This window comes from Bufo gargarizans, chromosome 1 (assembly GCF_014858855.1).
Source record: "Bufo gargarizans isolate SCDJY-AF-19 chromosome 1, ASM1485885v1, whole genome shotgun sequence".
Lineage (NCBI taxonomy): Eukaryota > Metazoa > Chordata > Amphibia > Anura > Bufonidae > Bufo > Bufo gargarizans.
Genome location: NC_058080.1, coordinates 477801427 through 477819310, shown reverse-complemented (window position 1 = coordinate 477819310; position 17884 = coordinate 477801427). Strand labels below are relative to the sequence as shown.

General features: G+C 43.2%; 1 protein-coding gene across 1 annotated transcript in view; it reads right to left on the bottom strand.

The window, feature by feature from the left end:
* Window positions 1-6480: 6480 nt before the first annotated feature.
* LOC122922800 (fructose-1,6-bisphosphatase isozyme 2) overlaps window positions 6481-17884 on the bottom strand; it is a 33315-nt gene continuing 21911 nt past the window's right edge. Inside the window, exon 7 of the mRNA XM_044273539.1 lies at window positions 6481-6743. Coding sequence (XP_044129474.1) covers window positions 6549-6743 — 195 coding nt within the window. The 3' untranslated portion in view covers window positions 6481-6548. The remainder of the gene's footprint in view (window positions 6744-17884) is intronic.

Genomic DNA, 17884 nt, shown 5'->3' with positions numbered 1-17884 from the left:
AATCATACTTACCTGAACCCAGCCGCTGGTTTCTGGCTCCTTCGCTCCCCTGCCATACATTGCTGGTGTCCCTGTGTCAATATCCAGTTTGACGGAGGTCACACGGCCGCTGCAGCTAATGGCTGGCCACAGCTGTTTCGGGTCTCAGTGACATGACACATGGGGGACATGTCACCGCTGTGGCCAGTCATTGGCTGCAGTGTGTCAAATTGGATGTTTATATGGGGAGATTGATGATCTGCACTTGTAGTGGGGAAGCGAAGAAGCCAGAACTCTGTGGTGGGGATCAGGTAAGTATGATTACCTCCAGGTCCAGCCATGCTGGCAGGTCTGCCCAAAAAGCCCCCAAAAGTGAACCACCCTTTTCACAAAAACATCCTTCATAAAGCTAGTCAGATGGGAAAGGTAAAAAAGTTATAGTTCTAAGAAAGCAGAAATAAAAAACTGTTGCGTCCTCCAGGCCCCAAACACGCTGTGTCTCTACGCTGTTAATTTCTCCGGACCAGTCCTTAATTGGTTTATTTATACAGACTGGACCCTAGGGTACTTACACACTAGCATCGCCGGATTCCTGCAGGCAGTTTCGGCAATCTGTATGCAAACGGATACCATTTGTAGACAGATCCAGATGCGGATCAGTCTCACAAATGTATTGCAATACCGTATCTGTCTTTCCCTGGCTATCATCCGGACAAACGGATCTGGTATTTATCTTTTCCACATTTTTAAAGGTCTGCGCATGCGCAGACCGCAAAACGGGGTTTGTTTTTTCCGGAACACTTAGGGCCGGATCCGGCATTATTGCATTTCAATGTCGGCATGCCGGCAAGTGTTCCTGAATTTTGGACAGAGAAAATATCGCAACATGCTGCAGTATTTTCTCCGTCCAAGACCCGTACAGTGACTGAACTGAAGACATCCTGATGCATCCTGAACAGATTGCTCTCCATTCAGAATGCATTAGGACCAGTTTTTTTCCGGTATTGAGCCCCTAGGACGGAACTCAGTGCCGGAAAAGAAAAACGCTAGAGTGAAAGTATCCATAATCGGTTAATTTCTCCAGAACAACACTGGTTTTATGAACACATACTTCAAGTATGAAAGTAATACACATTTGTGCTAGAATTTTAAGATGAAGTTGAATAAGCAGATTTTTTTTATCTTGAGGGCTGACAATAAGGGTGCACACTTATGTAATACTAATAAATAATGTGTGTTGAGTCGGTGTTTCAGAGGTGATACTTATAGTTTGGAATAGACTTCATAAAACATGCCGAGCCTGCAATATTTAATACAACGAAAATGAAAAATAATATAACCATCTGTTCTATAATGCAGTGGCGCAATATTTAGACAAGTTGAGTGACGTGATTTCCTAACCACATCCCGAATCTGTACTTACTCAATGTTTAGTCATCTCAGTATTACTTACTGCTATTGTTACGCTCACGTGAAATGAGTACATCTGTAATTCACACTGATATCATCTCTTTTAGCAAAAACGAATCCGGTATTTATTTTCAAATTTTTAAAGGTCTGCGCATGCTCAGACCGCAAAACCGGATCCGTTTTGCCGGAACACTTAGGGCCGGATCTGGCATTAATGCATTTCAATGGAAATGAATGCCGGATCCGGCACTCCGGCGAGGGTTCAGGATTTTTGGCCGGAGAGAAAACTGCAGCATGCTGCGGTATTTTCTCCGGCCAAAAAACATAAGAGGGACTGAACTGATGCATCCTGAACAGATTGCTCTCCATTCAGAATGCATTAGGATAAAACCGATCAGTTTTTTATGGTATTGAGCCCCTAGGACGGAACTCAATACCGGAAAACTTTAACGCAAATGTGAAAGGACAGGGGCTCAGAAAGCCCTACTGTCCGGCCTAAAACCGGACCTCTGGCCATCCTAGATCAGCGCTGTCAGTAGATGGAAGCATGCAACATAGTTTATATTTTTTTTGTAAAAATAAATTTACTAAGCAAGGACAAACTAGAACCAGTAGTGGAACCTACAGAGAAAACTATAATGGAAATTGTGCCTTTTTTAGTTTTTTTTTTTGCTTCTATCGCTCTCCTGGTTTTGGCTTACAAATACCATCAGAGAAAATGGGAGCGCACACTATCCAATCCTGATTTTACCACAAGTGAACTGATCTGTGCCAAAATGTTTTTAGGTCAGTTGGTTGGTTGTGTACTCACAATGCCATGTGTTCTGAGCCATCAGCATGTGATATGTATGTGGTGATAACATTGCCTTATTCTCTCTGTCAGCACTTCTCTTCCTTGTGTGTGTGTGTGTGTGTGTGGCAAGATTAACCCTTTCGCACCTCATGCGAGCCCTGCACATTGCTACACCCAGGGAATGGATCATTCTTGCTGGCACTGCCAGTGGGTGAAGTTAATGGTAACAACAGCAGACAGGGTAGTCAGGCATGAAGGCACCATCACAGCGCTCTTCTTGTTTTCAGCTTCTTCTGGTGGAAGTCTATAGAATGAAATGTTCTGTACTTTGCTCAGTGATTTCCACTGTAACATCAGTTTTTCTTTACAGAAAAACTTGTATGACAAAGGTGACATTTTACAGCTATAATAAAACGTCACTTGGGGACAAACATGTTGTCGCCGCAAACCTCAAAACCATTAAACACATCCACAGCATTGTTATGTTTAATCAAAAATAGGTCTTAACAAATAGTGTTATAACTTATTCAAGTTGCAACATTCATAAGAATGTCTTGCCCCAAGTGCCCAAATCCTACCAGGCTTGTGACCCCTCTGGTTACCCCTTGCTGTAGATCTTATTTGTAGGACAAGTATGCACAGATGTGTTTCCATCATTCCATGCAAGCAGTGGTGACTTTCAGTACAGCTCCATCTTTTGTAAGTACTTGGCGGACATGGGCAGCCCAGTTTTCCATGCAGTTGCCAGGGCAGAAGAATCATGGGTAATGTCGTTTTTACACTTTACAATGCACGTGATATGCTGTGCTGGACTGCTCAATTCAGGAGTAGTGTTGAGCGAACTTGTGTTTAGAGTTCGGCGTCTAAAGATTGGGTTATCGAAGAATCGTGTTATGGATTCTAAATTCCGTTATGGTCCGTAGTTGCGCCATTCTTCGATAACCCGAACTTTAGACGCCGAACTTAAAACACAAGTTCGCTCAACACTATTCAGGAGGCATGGGGGTCAGAACAGAAGAAAGTGCTGGCGGTGGAAACAAGGGACAGAGTACAGTAAGGACGCCTTTCGCACCTTATATCGATTTTTTTATTTTATTTTTAAGTTGCAGACCCTTTAAAGGGGTTGTCTGGATTAGAAAACCCATTTACAAATACACTAAAAAAAGTCTGTTTTAAAGGGCATCTGTCAGATTTGTACCCATGAAACTGGCTGACCTGTTACATGTGCGCTTGGCAGCTGAAGAAATCTGTATTGGTCCCATGTTTATATGTGCCCGCAAAAAAATGAAGTTTTAATAGATGCAAGTGAGCCTCTAGGGGGCTCACTGCCTGGCCCTGTCAATCAATGTGCAGAGGGTCAGTCAGTTTCATAGGCACAAATCTGCTGACAGATGCCCTTTAATAGAGGAAGGATTCTCCATTTAGGAGTTTCTTATTTTTTTGGCAAGAGCAAAGGGTAGCTACTAGGAGCATCTCCCACTCTGCAGAAGCCATCACATCCGTGCATTACATGATGAGCCCTTCAATTTGGGGAATGCTTCATCTTTTTGTAGGGTGGAGTAGGGAAATTATACACTTGCTGCCAGGTTTTCGTACTACAGCAACTTTGTGGTACTATACGGCAGCCATTCAGATGAACGGCCATCCATTTAATACAAGGATGGCGTAAGTCCACTAAAACAGGGGTCCCTCGTGCAGAACAGCTCTTCTTTCAGTATGTGCCAACAGTGCATATGGAGGAGCCTGTCTTGATGAGACAACCCTGCTAATGAATTCCATGCTTTCTGGTGAAACAGGTTCACTTAGAACTATTCTACATTTCAGTTATGTCTTATCTTCCAGCAGGTGCATGCATTCTCACATAGTATTCAGTTCAGCTCAATGCAAGAAGTGTTATTAGCAGAATGCATCTTCATTACAAGGACACAGAGATAACAGCTTTATAAACTGATATGTCAGAATAGGTCATCAATATCTGATGCGTGGGGGTCCGACTTCAGCTGTTTGAAGAGAAGGTGGCACTTATATGAGCACTGCTTCCTCTTCAAGAATGTCTCTTTTGCAGTGTAATTACAAGTGCTTGTCTGATTCAACTACTGGAACATGCACTTGTAATTACACTGCACCACTGATACTTCCGAGACCGCACAGTATAATCTTGAAGAGGAAGCAGTGCCCTCCTATTCAAATTGCTGATCAGCGGTAGTCATGGGGGTCGGACCGCCGCTGATCAGATATTGAAGACCTATCCCGAGGATAGGTCATTAGTGTGTACTGGCTGCACAACCCCTTTAAAATGAACAGTTTTTTTGAGTAAAAATCAGCTTAAAGAGGTTCTTCGGGAATTTAGAAAATGAAAATACTTAAATATTTCTTTATTATGAATATATTCCCATATACCTTTCATTATTTAGAATGCTCCCTAAACAAAATGAGCCAATCATTAGGAGAAACAAAATGGCCCCTGTCCTATTAATACACATAAAACCTGTCCTAATAACACAGCAGGACAAGTTACTTCACAACACTGAGGTAAAGAGCTGCCTCATCCTCCAGATACAAATGATAAGAACTTTAGCTGAATCTCTGGGGGATTTAGTTCATGAGGAGACATGAAGTACAGAGAGGACAGCCAGGACAGACTGTGGTAATGGAGGCTGCATACAAGTGCTGCTCATTACCCACATCCCCACCTCCTCTCTGTACTTCATGCCTCCTCATGAACTCCATTTCCACAGAGATTTAGCTGAAGATCATATTAAAATGTATTCAGGATTATAGAAGAAGATGAGGCAGCTCTTTACCTCAGCATTGTGAAGTAACTTGTCCTCCTGTGTGATTAGGACAGGTTTTGTGTGTACTAACAGGACGGCGGTTTTTGGGGGCTTTAATATTGATGACCTATCCTCAGGATGGGTCATCAATATCAGATTGGCAGGGGTCCGAAACCCGGCACCCTGTCACGAACCAGCTGGTGTGAACCCACTGTGCCACGTGTCCTACCTCTGCTAAGTAAACCCCTCTATCTTCACAGTACCCCTGATGGTGGGGATAGACTTTCCCGAGGGGAACACCAGGTCACCACCTCTTGAGGAGGATAGGCACACCCAGGTGGACCAGTAGATACCTGAGCAAGGTACCAGAGGTACAGGAGCAACAGTGCAGGACCAAAGGATGAGGCAGAGGCGAAGTCAAGCAGGCAACAGGTCAGGGCAGGCGGCACAGGTACAGTTCAGGCAATCTGGATCAGCAACAGGAGAGTCAAGGCAAGCAGGCAGGGATCAAAGAGGTAGCAGAGTCCAGGAATACAAGTGCAAGTCAGGAACACAGGCAGATATCAGGAACCTTAGCAGGACACAAGGACCTTGACACTGAGGCATCTGGGAAGGAGCCACTTATATATGTGCAGGAGGGCTGGGATTGGTCTGCGAGGTCACATGATCCAACCCATAAAGCATAGGAAGTGACACATGCCAGCCCTTAAGGAAATGCTGCAGGAAACAAGCAGCAAGCATGCTGCGGCCAGGGCTGAAAGGAAACACTGGCAGCAGATCACTGCTGAACACAGCGCCTGGGACCACGGCGGTAAGCAGGGGAACAGCAGCGCACAGCCGCTGCTGTTACACCCCCCTGCCAATCAGCTGTTTGAAGAGAAGGTGCATGCAGTACACATGTGCTGTCTCTCTTCTCTCTTCCTGCTCTCCACTGTATGTCTATGGGACAGCAGCAGCAGACAGAAAGAGAGACGGGAGACGGCACGTGCACACTGCTTGAGCCGTCTCCTCAAACAGCTTATCGGCGCGGGGGCCAGGGGTCATCAATAGAAAAGACCCAGACAACCCCTTTAACTAAACAGAAAACGTAGTGTGAAAGAGCCCTAAAATGGCCAGGTGTGAATCCGATACAGTCCTTGTGGTGTGGAACCGATATGCACTGCCTAAAACTTTCACATATGGGTTGCACATCTTTGGCTCTAGGCATCAGCACCTACAACCACACCCTTCATGTGTTTTGCATGATTCAATCCTCATCATCCAGTTTCTCACCGAATATCTGCAGAACTGTAGGGGGAGGAAGAGTAGTTGGCACTCCAGTTCCTTCCAGCACCCCCCCCCCCGCCCCACCCCCATACTTCAAGTAAAGATGCAGAAGGGCCCTATAGTGGGGTCACCACTGCTCTTTTACAACCTTTGTATCCTTGTGTGTTAGCCATATAATATTGTCATATCGAGATTATAAGGTATTGTACAATCAAGGACTGAATACCTCCACTGATGGTTTTCAATGAAGCACTCACAGATGTTCAGAACGTCTTTTATGCATAAGAAACACAGGTACATGAATGAAAAACCAAAGTTAAACACAATTAGCTGCTCTTCTGGTGTTTCTTCACACAAGCCAAGTACTCTTGAACATCTTCTGGAGAGCCAAGAATCAGTGGCACCCTCTGATGGATAGTTTCTGGCTGAACGTCGAGCACTGGCTGACTTCCAGTGGTTGCCATTCCACCTGCTTGCTCAATAATAAAGGCCATTGGATTACACTCATACAACAGGCGTAGCTGTGAAAGGCATGGAAAAGAGGCAGTGATGTTATGCTGACATTGCACATCTTCAATACATATTCAAACAATTAGTCTACAGAATTAATATAGAGGCTTCGTAAGCGTCAGAGCCTAATACCTTCTACTGAGGTTACCATCCTACCCTTTATATGGCTTGTAAATGGTACCATGTATGTACCATTTATGTGGCTTATAGTGGCATGCAGCGGTATTTTATTCAGTATCCAGCCGAAAACCCAATGGATCCCAATATAGTCAATGGAGTCCATTGGACTCTGACAGTCTCCGGCATATGATTCTGGTTTATGGTCTCTATACAAGAACAAAATCTGGCATTTCATTGTAGATGTTTAAAGGCAGGGGCGTAACTACCATAGCGGCAGACCATGCGACTGCTATGGCGCCCAGGGCAAGAGAGGGCCCAGTCTTGATTGGGATAATCTCCTCTTCTACTGGAGGAGTAAACCTCTAAAGCAGGCATGCTCAAACTGCGGCCCTCCAGCTGTTGTAAAACTACAAATCCCACAATGCCCTGCTGTAGACTGATACCTGTAGGCTGTTCGGGCATGCTGGGAGTTGTAGTTTTACAACAGCTGGAGGGCCACAGTTTGAGGATGCCTGCTCTAAAGGAACAACTTTTAGAAAATGAGGCAGTGGAAAAATGGCCCAAAGGTCATTAAAAGGGGTTTAGAAGGAAACCCTTCTGTCCTCTGTGGGGGGCCTGGTTTGATCCTTGCTATGGGCCCTTGCTATGTACGCCACTGTTTAAAGGGGTTGTTTCACCTCAGCTAATAACTGTCTACATGATCAATGCCATTTGCTGAAACTAGACAACCCCTTTAATAGTTCATTGCTTTATAGTTTGTTATAGAGCATTATATTTTATAATGCATCCCCTGCTTGTTCACAGTCTGGTGATCTGCGTGCTGGGAAACTAAACACTGTGTACAGTAATTTGATGCAGCAGAGAACATTTCAGTATGGAAGCTTAGATAAGCTTTTAGGAATGTGACTGTCCGACTTACAGTATCTAGCAGCTAGAGTTAGGTATGCAGCTGCTCTGAGCTACAATTCAGTAAAAGATTAATTATGTAATGTGTTTAAAAGTTACAATATGCACACTATGGGGGTCATTTATTAAACAGAAATACTCCTATATTAGGCTACTTGTTGTAGTTTGCTTTCCGTCCTGGGATGCGGCGCAAGACGGATCCGGCATGACCCCCAATGCAAGTCAATGGGGACGGATCAGTTTTCTCTGCTACAATCTGAGAAAAATGGAGTTTATGAAGTATCCGTTTTGGGAATGTTAAAGATAATACAACTGGAGCCGTTCATAACGGATGCAGACAGTTGTATCATCAGTAACGGAAGCGTTTTTGCTGAACCCTGCCGGATCCAGCAAAAACGTTAGTGTGAAAGTAGCCTTAGGCGTATTTCTGGCGCAGATTGCAGCGCAAAGCTCCTTTTGTGCCACAATCTGCAACTTTTTCTCCCTCACGCCAGGTCTAAAAAAAGTGAGCCTGGTGTGGGCGGCGAAGGGGACGGGCCCGTAGGTCGGTCTAATTTACCATTTTCTACATCTGTTTAAGCATAGAAAAGGGTCTAAATGTAAGACAGCTCGGAAGCTGTCTTACATTTAAAGAGGCAGTATATCTGCCGATGTTATGTAGAGACCTGCGCCTCTACATAATTTCAGCGATCCACCGCCAGCACAGGGGCTTATTAAGACCAGTGTCTAAATAAATGTGCCCCTATATCTCTATAAGCAAACTGTAAAATGGCATTCAACATATAGAACATATGGCGCTGGCATAAAACCCTCCCTCATTTCCTTGTACCCTTCTGACATCCCAACCCCTATCACTGATATTCCCATTTACCAGCTAGTATTAGAGAAGGCATGATTTAATATTGACATTAATATGTTATTAAAAATGAAAAATAAACAATACTAACATGATTGTTAACCCTTAGAATACCACCACTCGGGGGGGGGGGTCTTTAAATAAAAAAGCATAAACATAAAAAAATATAAACATCATGGGCATTGCCACATCCAAAAACATCCATACTATTAAAATAAAAAAATATGTAAAAATGTGATTAAAAAGCCACACACACATACAAATGGTATCAATAAAAACTAAAGATCATCCTGCAAAAAATGAGCCCCCACACAGCTCAATAGACATAACTATAAAAAAAAAAAGTTAAGGGTTTCAGAATACGGCAATGTAAAAAAAAAATTAAGAAACCTCTGGTATTCAAGGGGTTGAAGACAACCTGTCACCTGGTTTGGGACCACTAGACCATCAGCATGCTGTTACACAGCTGGTATTAGGCTAGGGCTACACGACTACATTTGTCGCGCAACATTTTGTTGCACCAATGTCGTGCGACAATTTTTATAATGGCCGTCTATGGTGTTGCACTGCAACATGCGACATGCTGCGACTGCAACGCAACAGTCGCAGAAAATCCATTCAAGATGTCCCGTCGCAGCATGTCGCATGTTGCAGTGCGACACCATAGACTGCCATTATAAAAATTGTTGCGCGACAATGGTGCAACAAAATGTTGCACGACAAATGTTGCAGTGTAGTTGTGCCCTATCTGTCGCGCAACTTATTGTCGTGCGACAAATGTTGTCGTGTAGACCTAGCCTTAAGGTCCCAAAAATGCCCATAGAAAAGCCATCCATCGTTTTGGGAAGAGTCTGGAACTCTTCTCTAGTGGCACCAGCTGCATGCACCTTGCAGCAATGAAGCCAAGCATTGTATACTTCACTGCATATGCACTGCACAAGGAGCACATGCGCAGTGAAGAGATATGTACTGTTCTCAGCCCTATAGACGCAGTGTGCCTGCTCATGATACTTCTGAAGTGGTGATTTGGTTGTACGGCATGTCTTCATTCAGGACAAGTAAACAAAGACCAGCAGGGACTATCGAAGCAGTGGTGCTGTATGGGCAGAATATTTTACAGTAAAGTATTTTAGTTTATTTTTTCGTTTATCAGGTTACATAGAAACATAGGGCCAGATGTATCATTACTCTGAAAGCTCACTCCACTTTCACATATGGAGTTTTAGCCAAGTCAGATTTATGATCGGCCCTTTAAGACTGTAATAAATGTGGTTTGACGGTAGCAGTTTATCCGTCAGTAAGCAGCTTTACAAAAGTCGCACATCTTTACGAAAAAGTTGCATGTTCTATTAAAAAGTCTCATAAGATAAGCATGGTCCTCAGTGGAGCACATTTTTTTGCGACTTTTTAAATAGTCGCAATAGTAAATCTCTCTAGAGATTAATTTACATAAGAAAACACGCCCACTTTCAGAAAACTGGCGAGCATAGTGCAGAGCAGAAAAAAGTCGCAAATTTGTGCGCAGTTTTAGCGATTGCACATTTTTTTTTTACTTTTTCACTCCATTATTCTGACTTGAGCTAATGATAAATCTGGCCCATAGAATGTGTCGGCAGATAAGAACCATTTGGCCTATCTAGTCTGCCCAATATACTGAATACTATGGATAGCCCCTGGCCCTATCTTATATGAAGGATGGCCTCATGCCAATCCCATGCATGCTTAAACTCGTCCACTGTATTTGCAGCTACCACTTCTGCAGGAAGGCTATTCCATGCATCCACTACTCTCTCAGTAAAGTAATACTTCCTGATATTACTTTTAAACCTTTCCCTCTAATTTAAAACTATGTCCTCTTGTAGCAGTTTTTCTTCTTAAATATTCTCTCCTCTTTTACCTTGTTGATTCCCTTTATGTATTTAAAAGTTTCTATAATATAAAATCAGTGATACAGTCCTAACCTCAGTATCTGAGGAAAGGGATTTAGGGGTCATTATTTCAGAAGACTTAAAGGTAGGCAGACAATGTCATAGAGCAGCAGGAAATGCTAGCAGAATGCTTGGGTGTATAGGGAGACGAATTACCAGTAGAAAGAGGGAGGTGCTCATGCTGCTCTACAGAGCACTAGTGAGACCTCATTTGGAGTATTGTGCTCAGTACTGGAGACCATATCTCCAGAAGGATATTGATACTTTGGAGAGAGTTCAGAGAAGAGCTACTAAACTGGTACATGGATTGCAGGATAAAACTTACCAGGAAAGATTAAAGGAACTTAACATGTATAGCTTGGAAGAAAGACGAGACAGAGGGGATATGATAGAAACTTTTAAATACATAAAGGGAATCAACAAGGTAAAAGAGGAAAGAATATTTAAAAGAAGAAAAACTACCACAAGAGGACATAGTTTTAAATTAGAGGGGCAAAGGTTTAAAAGTAATATCAGGAAGTATTACTTTACTGAGAGAGTAGTGGATGCATGGAATAGCCTTCCTGCAGAAGTGGTAGCTGCAAATACAGTGGAGGAGTTTAAGCATGCATGGGATAGGCATAAAGCCATCCTTCATATAAGATAGGGCCAGGGGCTATCCATAGTATTCAGTATATTGGGCAGACTAGATGGGCCAAATGGTTCTTATCTGCCGACACATTCTATGTTTCTATATTCCCTCTGTCTCGTCTTTCTTCCAAGCTATACATGTTAAGGTCCTTTAATCTTTCCTGGTGGAAAGATTAAACAGTGTCATCCACAGATCCCCCATAGTAGTGTCATCCACAGATCCCACCTAACAATCCACAGACTACCATTAGTTAAAAAAAAAACACACCTTTTGGTTAAATTTTTCTTTTCTTATTTTCCTCCTCAAAAACCTAGGTGCGTCTTATAATCAGGTGCGTTTTATAAAGCAAAAAAATACTGTACCTCATCTAACTACTACCTAATATTGACAGAATTTAAATTATATATAAAATAATTTTCTGTATTGATTCAGAATAAAATAAGTTCGGAAAATTGCTCAGAAACCAGTCCTGAAACTTCCTTAACGGACATGCCTGAAACTGCAAACTAAACAGTCATGTGCTCTGACGGTGGGGGAGGGTGAAGAACAGGACCCAAGGCAGACATCCTATTCTAAAGCAACAGGTTGGCTGAGTTTCAGGTGAACTGTGTTGCCCAAGTTCAGCAAACAGGAACATTCTGTGATAAAGCAGTAACGTCAAAGAACGACGCTCCCAAAGAGCCATGAGATGAAGAAAACAACCAACTTTTCTTAGAAGCAGCTTGGAATAAAAAAGTGGAGCAAAGGTAAATCCAAGAGTCAGCAAATAGCCGAGTATTGTGGTCAATCCCATGGAGATTGTCTTGTCTAAATACATTTTACATATACTCCCAAACTACACACCACTGACATTAAAGGGTTTCTGCTCCGAATACTGAACGGAGCGGCGCAGGCGCGAGATTTGCTTTTTATAGAAGTTTGTTTTTCTCAATAACGGCGGCAGGCAGTGAGGTGGCACTAATATAGTTATGTTCAGCTGACAGTAGCCCATTGCTAATGTCAGCCAGATTAATACCCATTTTTCAGGTGACAGAAACCCTAAAACCTTTTGTCCAAGATACAGTCATGTGAAAAAATTAGGACACCCTTTGAAAGCATGTGGTTTTTTGTAACATTTTTAATAAAAGGTTATTTCATCTCCGTTTCAACAATACAGAGAGATTAAAGTAATCCAACTAAACAAAGAAAACTGAAGAAAAGTCTTTTCAAGATCTTCTGTAAATGTCATTCTACAAAAATGCCTATTCTAACTGAGGAAAAAGATAGGACACCCTCACATGTATTCCCTCTTAAATTGGCTCAGATCTCACACAGGTATATCACACCAGGTGCACATAATTAGTAGATCGTTACTCTGCATGTTGAATGAGGCTTGCCCTATTTAAACCTCAGACATTTAGTTTGGTGTGCTCCTGACTGTTGAAGTGAGAGTGAGCACCATGGTGAGAGCAAAAGAGCTGTCAGAGGACTTCAGAAAAAAGATTGTAGCAGCCTATGAGTCTGGGAAGGGATTTAAAAAGATCTCAAAAGATTTTGAAATCAGCCATTCCACTGTCCGGAAGATAGTCTACAAGTGGAGGGCTTTCAAAACAACTGCCAACATGCCCAGGACTGGTCGCCCCAGCAAGTTCACCCCAAGAGCAGACCGCAAGATGCTAAAAGAGGTCTCCAAAAACCCTAAAGTGTCATCTCGAGAACTACAGCAGGCTCTGGCTACTGTTGATGTAGAAGTACATGCCTCTACAATCAGAAAGAGACTGTACAAGTTTAACTTGCATGGGAGGTGTGCAAGGAGGAAACCTTTGCTTTCCAAGAGAAACATCGAGGCCAGACTGACATTTGCCAGAGATAAAGTTGACAAAGACCAGGACTTCTGGAATAATGTTCTTTGGACAGATGAGTCCAAAATTGAATTATTTGGACACAACAGCAGAGGACATGTTTGGCGTAAACCAAACACAGCATTCCAAGAAAAGAACCTCATACCAACTGTGAAGCATGGTTCGGGGCTGCTTTGGTTTGGGGCTGCTTTGCTGCAGCAGGACCTGGTCAGCTCACCATCATAGAATCCACGATGAATTCTACTGTGTATCAGAAGGTGCTTGAAGAACATGTGAGACCATCAGTTAGAAAATTAAAGCTGAAGCGGAACTGGACCATGCAACATGACAATGACCCAAAACATACTAGTAAATCAACCAAAGATTGGCTGAAAAAGAAGAAATGGAGAGTCCTGGAATGGCCAAGTCAAAGTCCAGATTTGAATCCCATTGAGATGCTGTGGGGTGACTTGAAAAGGGCTGTACGTGCAAGAAACCCCTCAAACATCTCACAGCTGAAAAAGTTCTGCATTGAGGAGTGGGGTAAAATTTCCTCAGACCGATGTCGAAGACTGGTAGATGGCTACAAGAACCGTCTCACTGCAGTTATTTCAGCCAAAGGAGGTAACACTCGCTATTAGGGGCAAGGGTGTCCTATCTTTTTCCTCAGTTAGAATAGGCATTTTTGTAGAATGACATTTACAGAAGATCTTGAAAAGACTTTTCTTCAGTTTTCTTTGTTTAGTTGGATTACTTTAATCTCTCTGTATTGTTGAAACGGAGATGAAATAACCTTTTATTAAAAATGTTACAAAAAACCACATGCTTTCAAAGGGTGTCCTAATTTTTTCACATGACTGTAATTAAACGTTTTAATAATGCCCCTGAACGCTGTACATACTTCTTTCTCCTGCGCCGTTCTCTGTGCTCTGCTCCGGTCCTTCTCCTGCTGTCTGATAAAGCTAGTTTCACACTAGTCTTCGGCAGGCTGTTCTGGCAGAGAGCAGCCTGCCAGATGTTACCGCAATGCTCACTGTCTCTGCCAGAGATCCAAGACACTACCCACAATGATTTTTGTACGACTGAATCCCGGCATAGTTGTTTAGTAGCGGCCGGATCTCCAGCGGACACTATTATAGTCACTGGGGCTGGCGGGCATTGCAGCCAGAGAGGTCAGACAGGTTGTACTTTGCTGGAACAGCCTGCCAGAGACTGGTAACGTAAATATGAATGATGCTTTACAGACTACAGAAGTGACACGCTATATATATTCTGTATGGGCAATATGGCTTTTACTACTGTATTAGCAGTGTGGGTGGTTTTACTGTTCAGTCAGTGATTTAGTTGATTCCTTTATCTGGACATTATATGGCAGAATTATGCGAGTCCTGTATGGTGGTATTATTTTTATACACCGTTTTCTGTGACCTGTTGTATAGTTATTTTCTAGGGTATACAGGTGAAACGCGAACAATTAGAATATTGTGCAAAGTTCATTTATTTCAGTAATGCAACTTAAAATGTGAAAGCTTGTGAAAAGGTTCAATGTTCTAGGCTCAGAGTATCACACTCTAGTCAGCTAATTAATCCAGACCCCCTGAGCAAGGGGGACCTGAGATTGTGACTTTGGGGTTTCATAAGCTGTAAGCCATAATCATCCAAATTATACCAAATAAAGGCTTGAAATATCTCGCTTTGCATGTAATGAGTCTATCACATATGTTAGTTTCACCTTTTAAGTTGCATTACTGAAATAAATGAACTTTGTCCGATATTCTCATTTTTCGAGTTTCACCTGTATATGGTGCAATTATGTGAACATTGCCTGATTCTAGATTATTACTGCAGAACCCAGATAAATCAGGGCTGCCCATGGAATTTTGGGGCCCGCCTGACAAGACAACGAGTTACCTTTCTGGTCTTATATTGGAGTGAAGAGATGATAGTATCTCTGGTGGTCTAGGACAGTAAAAAGAGTCTTCTGAGTACATAATTTAAAGGGGTTTTCCCATAAAAATGTATTACGAGGCAATGAGGAGGTCCTTTCAAATAAAGCATTATTGCAGTACACATGCATTAAAAATATTGCTAATTTTTTTTGTGTACATTACTTTTTCCTCTTCAGTAGTTCTCCCTACTGTCTATACTACTGGTCCACCTTCTCCTGCATTCAGTGGTGGACTAACATGCTCTGTGCTGGTGTAGTGATCTCATACAGAAGCAAGTGAAGTGGCCCAGACACCTTCCATTCACCCCTACTTTGAAATTAATACAAATTTATAGCTATATTGCTCTCTCGACTGTAGAGAAGGACATTTTGGGTGCATTATATATCATATGTATGTCTGGGGCTATATGTGAGGCACTATTTTGCATGCAGGGGAGGAATGGGTTAACAAGAGCTTATTGCATTGCCTCCTCGCACATGCAGGTGCTTGGATTTCCCATGTGAGCTGCTACCTGCCCACAGAAAGGGAATATGTCCTCTCCAGATAAGGCTAGGTTCACATATGCTTTGTGATCTCCAGTATTCTGTTCCAGCAGGGGAACAGCATATCCACGGCTGCGCACAGCTGGATCCCTATTGACTATAATGGGATCCATCCGGTTTCCGGCATAAATGCTGGATTTCCGCTGCATGCAGGATACCTGTCGGATCCCATTATAGTGACTGGGGATCTGGCAGTGTGTGACCGTGTCTGCCTATGACGGATGTAGTAACTACGGTAGTCTGTTTAATTTGTGGTATAACCCCTTTAAGTGAACGCACCTTAGAAATAATAGAGCGATATCAAGTACTTTTGAAAAGAATTATAGATCCGTATTTGCTAAGAACTGAACCTACCTCTGTCATATTCAGTAGAGTTCTGTAGGAATCCAAATCAGAGGAGATAGAACCTACAAAGCTTTGCTGGATTTAATATACCTGTATATATCTGTAGTGAAATACAGTAAGTACAATACTTGGCATATAGGGATCTATAGTACACTGCATTATTTGGCAGGGGGCGCTATTATTATTTCTGGAGTTTTGGACACTACAGAGTATCTCTGAAACATGCTGCATTTTTCGAGTGGATGATATTCACCATATACTGTGCAGGGGCAGTGGTCGTGTAATAGACTAGACACGGCTCAGAAACACTTTACTTGTAATAGCCCATGACCAGGAGAGATTTGTATCCACATTGAAGGTTCCTTTTGCAGCCATGTTGCCCTCTGTAGGTACACTGACAGCGAGCCAGTCTGACAGTGTTTATATTCTACATTCTATAAACCTGTTTGTCTGGATGCTGGATGGCTTATTACAGTGCTATACATTAATATTTAGTGTTGTGGTCTTACCTGATCCAATCACTAACTACAAAAGCTTCTAGGAAAAACTGGTTGTTGAAGCTTTGGACACGCTGATAGAAAGAACTTGAATGGTCACTGACTTTTTGCATAAACCAATAGTTTAGGGGAATATAAGAAATTTGTAATACATCTTATTACAGGAAATGCCCGTTTCTCCCTGTGGCAGTGTCACGGTGGGGAGTGGGGGAAACCCCCCACCGTACAATGTAAAAGGGATAAGGGTAGCAGCTAGGCCAGGCTGCCAAGGAAAAGGGAGCTGGTCACCTCCTATAGCATCCCTAAATCTGGCCCTGTTCTCCTAACTGTATGAGCCGACCCTTAAGGTAGGAGGGCCCATATGCTGGAACCTCAGAACCCTTAATATCCCTGAGGTTAGGAGACAGGGAATAGAGACAACCAGGTTCATCTAAGACACGGATGAACCAGAGTGCCCACAGGCCTAGCAGCAGGGAAAAGTGGACAACTGAATACAGCAACAGAGTCGGCAGGTAAGAACACCAGAAACACACTTACCTGCCACAGTAACCACGACTGGAACCCGTACAGGTGCCCACACACACACCAAATAGGACACCGTACAAACACCACCACACACAGGTATCCCAGCACTCCTGATACTGCCTGGACCCCATGCCGCAAGGAGCACGGCAGCCCTGCATCCAGATTTATGGTTAACCCCTCCGGGGAAACCAGCCCCCTTTCGGAGGTATCAACATACAGGGTATACATGCAGGGACCAATAGCCCAGACATGTAACAACCAACAAAACGCTACACACACCCAGAACATAAACCCACACCACACATACAACAAGTGAGGGTAAAGGTACAAGGAGGGTACAAAAGGGAGGACAATTTATGTTCCATAAGGTGGCCCTCAAGGACTGGGCTCCACCACAAGCAAGGCTGTAGTACAACTGCACCCAGCCAGCAAGCCACAGGTTTATCTGAAGCTTACGGCCACACCCAGGAAACACCTTAATCCCCACTAGCCAGAAGATTAACCCCTTGCTCACCAAACAGCAGGGAGGCACACTTTAAAGGGGAAGTGCACGTGCAAACCACAAACTACACTTTGCCCCTGGCAACCAGTGTGCATGGCAACCGTGTCACGGTCAAACACCAATATGACCGTGACAGGCAGCTTATTTCTCTTCAACCTTCCCTTCTCCATAGACTACTAATCTGGTTCTTTAGTGAGCTGACAGTCCATCTCATCTGTCAGGCAGACTGCAGAAGGCCATACACATTAGATGTGTATTGGCCTAACTCGCCCATTTTGGTGGTCGACCATGTAATGTAAACGGTGGCCTTCCATCTTGTTCTACCACTGACTTTCTCTCCTCTTCCATTCGCTACACCTGCACACTCGCCTGAGCCAGGCAGACATACGTATGAGGAGAAATAGCTGTTGGCTGAACGAGTGCTTATCTTTGTGTATGATCAGCTTAAGGCTAGTTTCACATTAGCATCACTCTTACAGTAACTGGAAAGGAAACCTGCACACACCCTGCATGTAGTGGTATTTTCTCCTG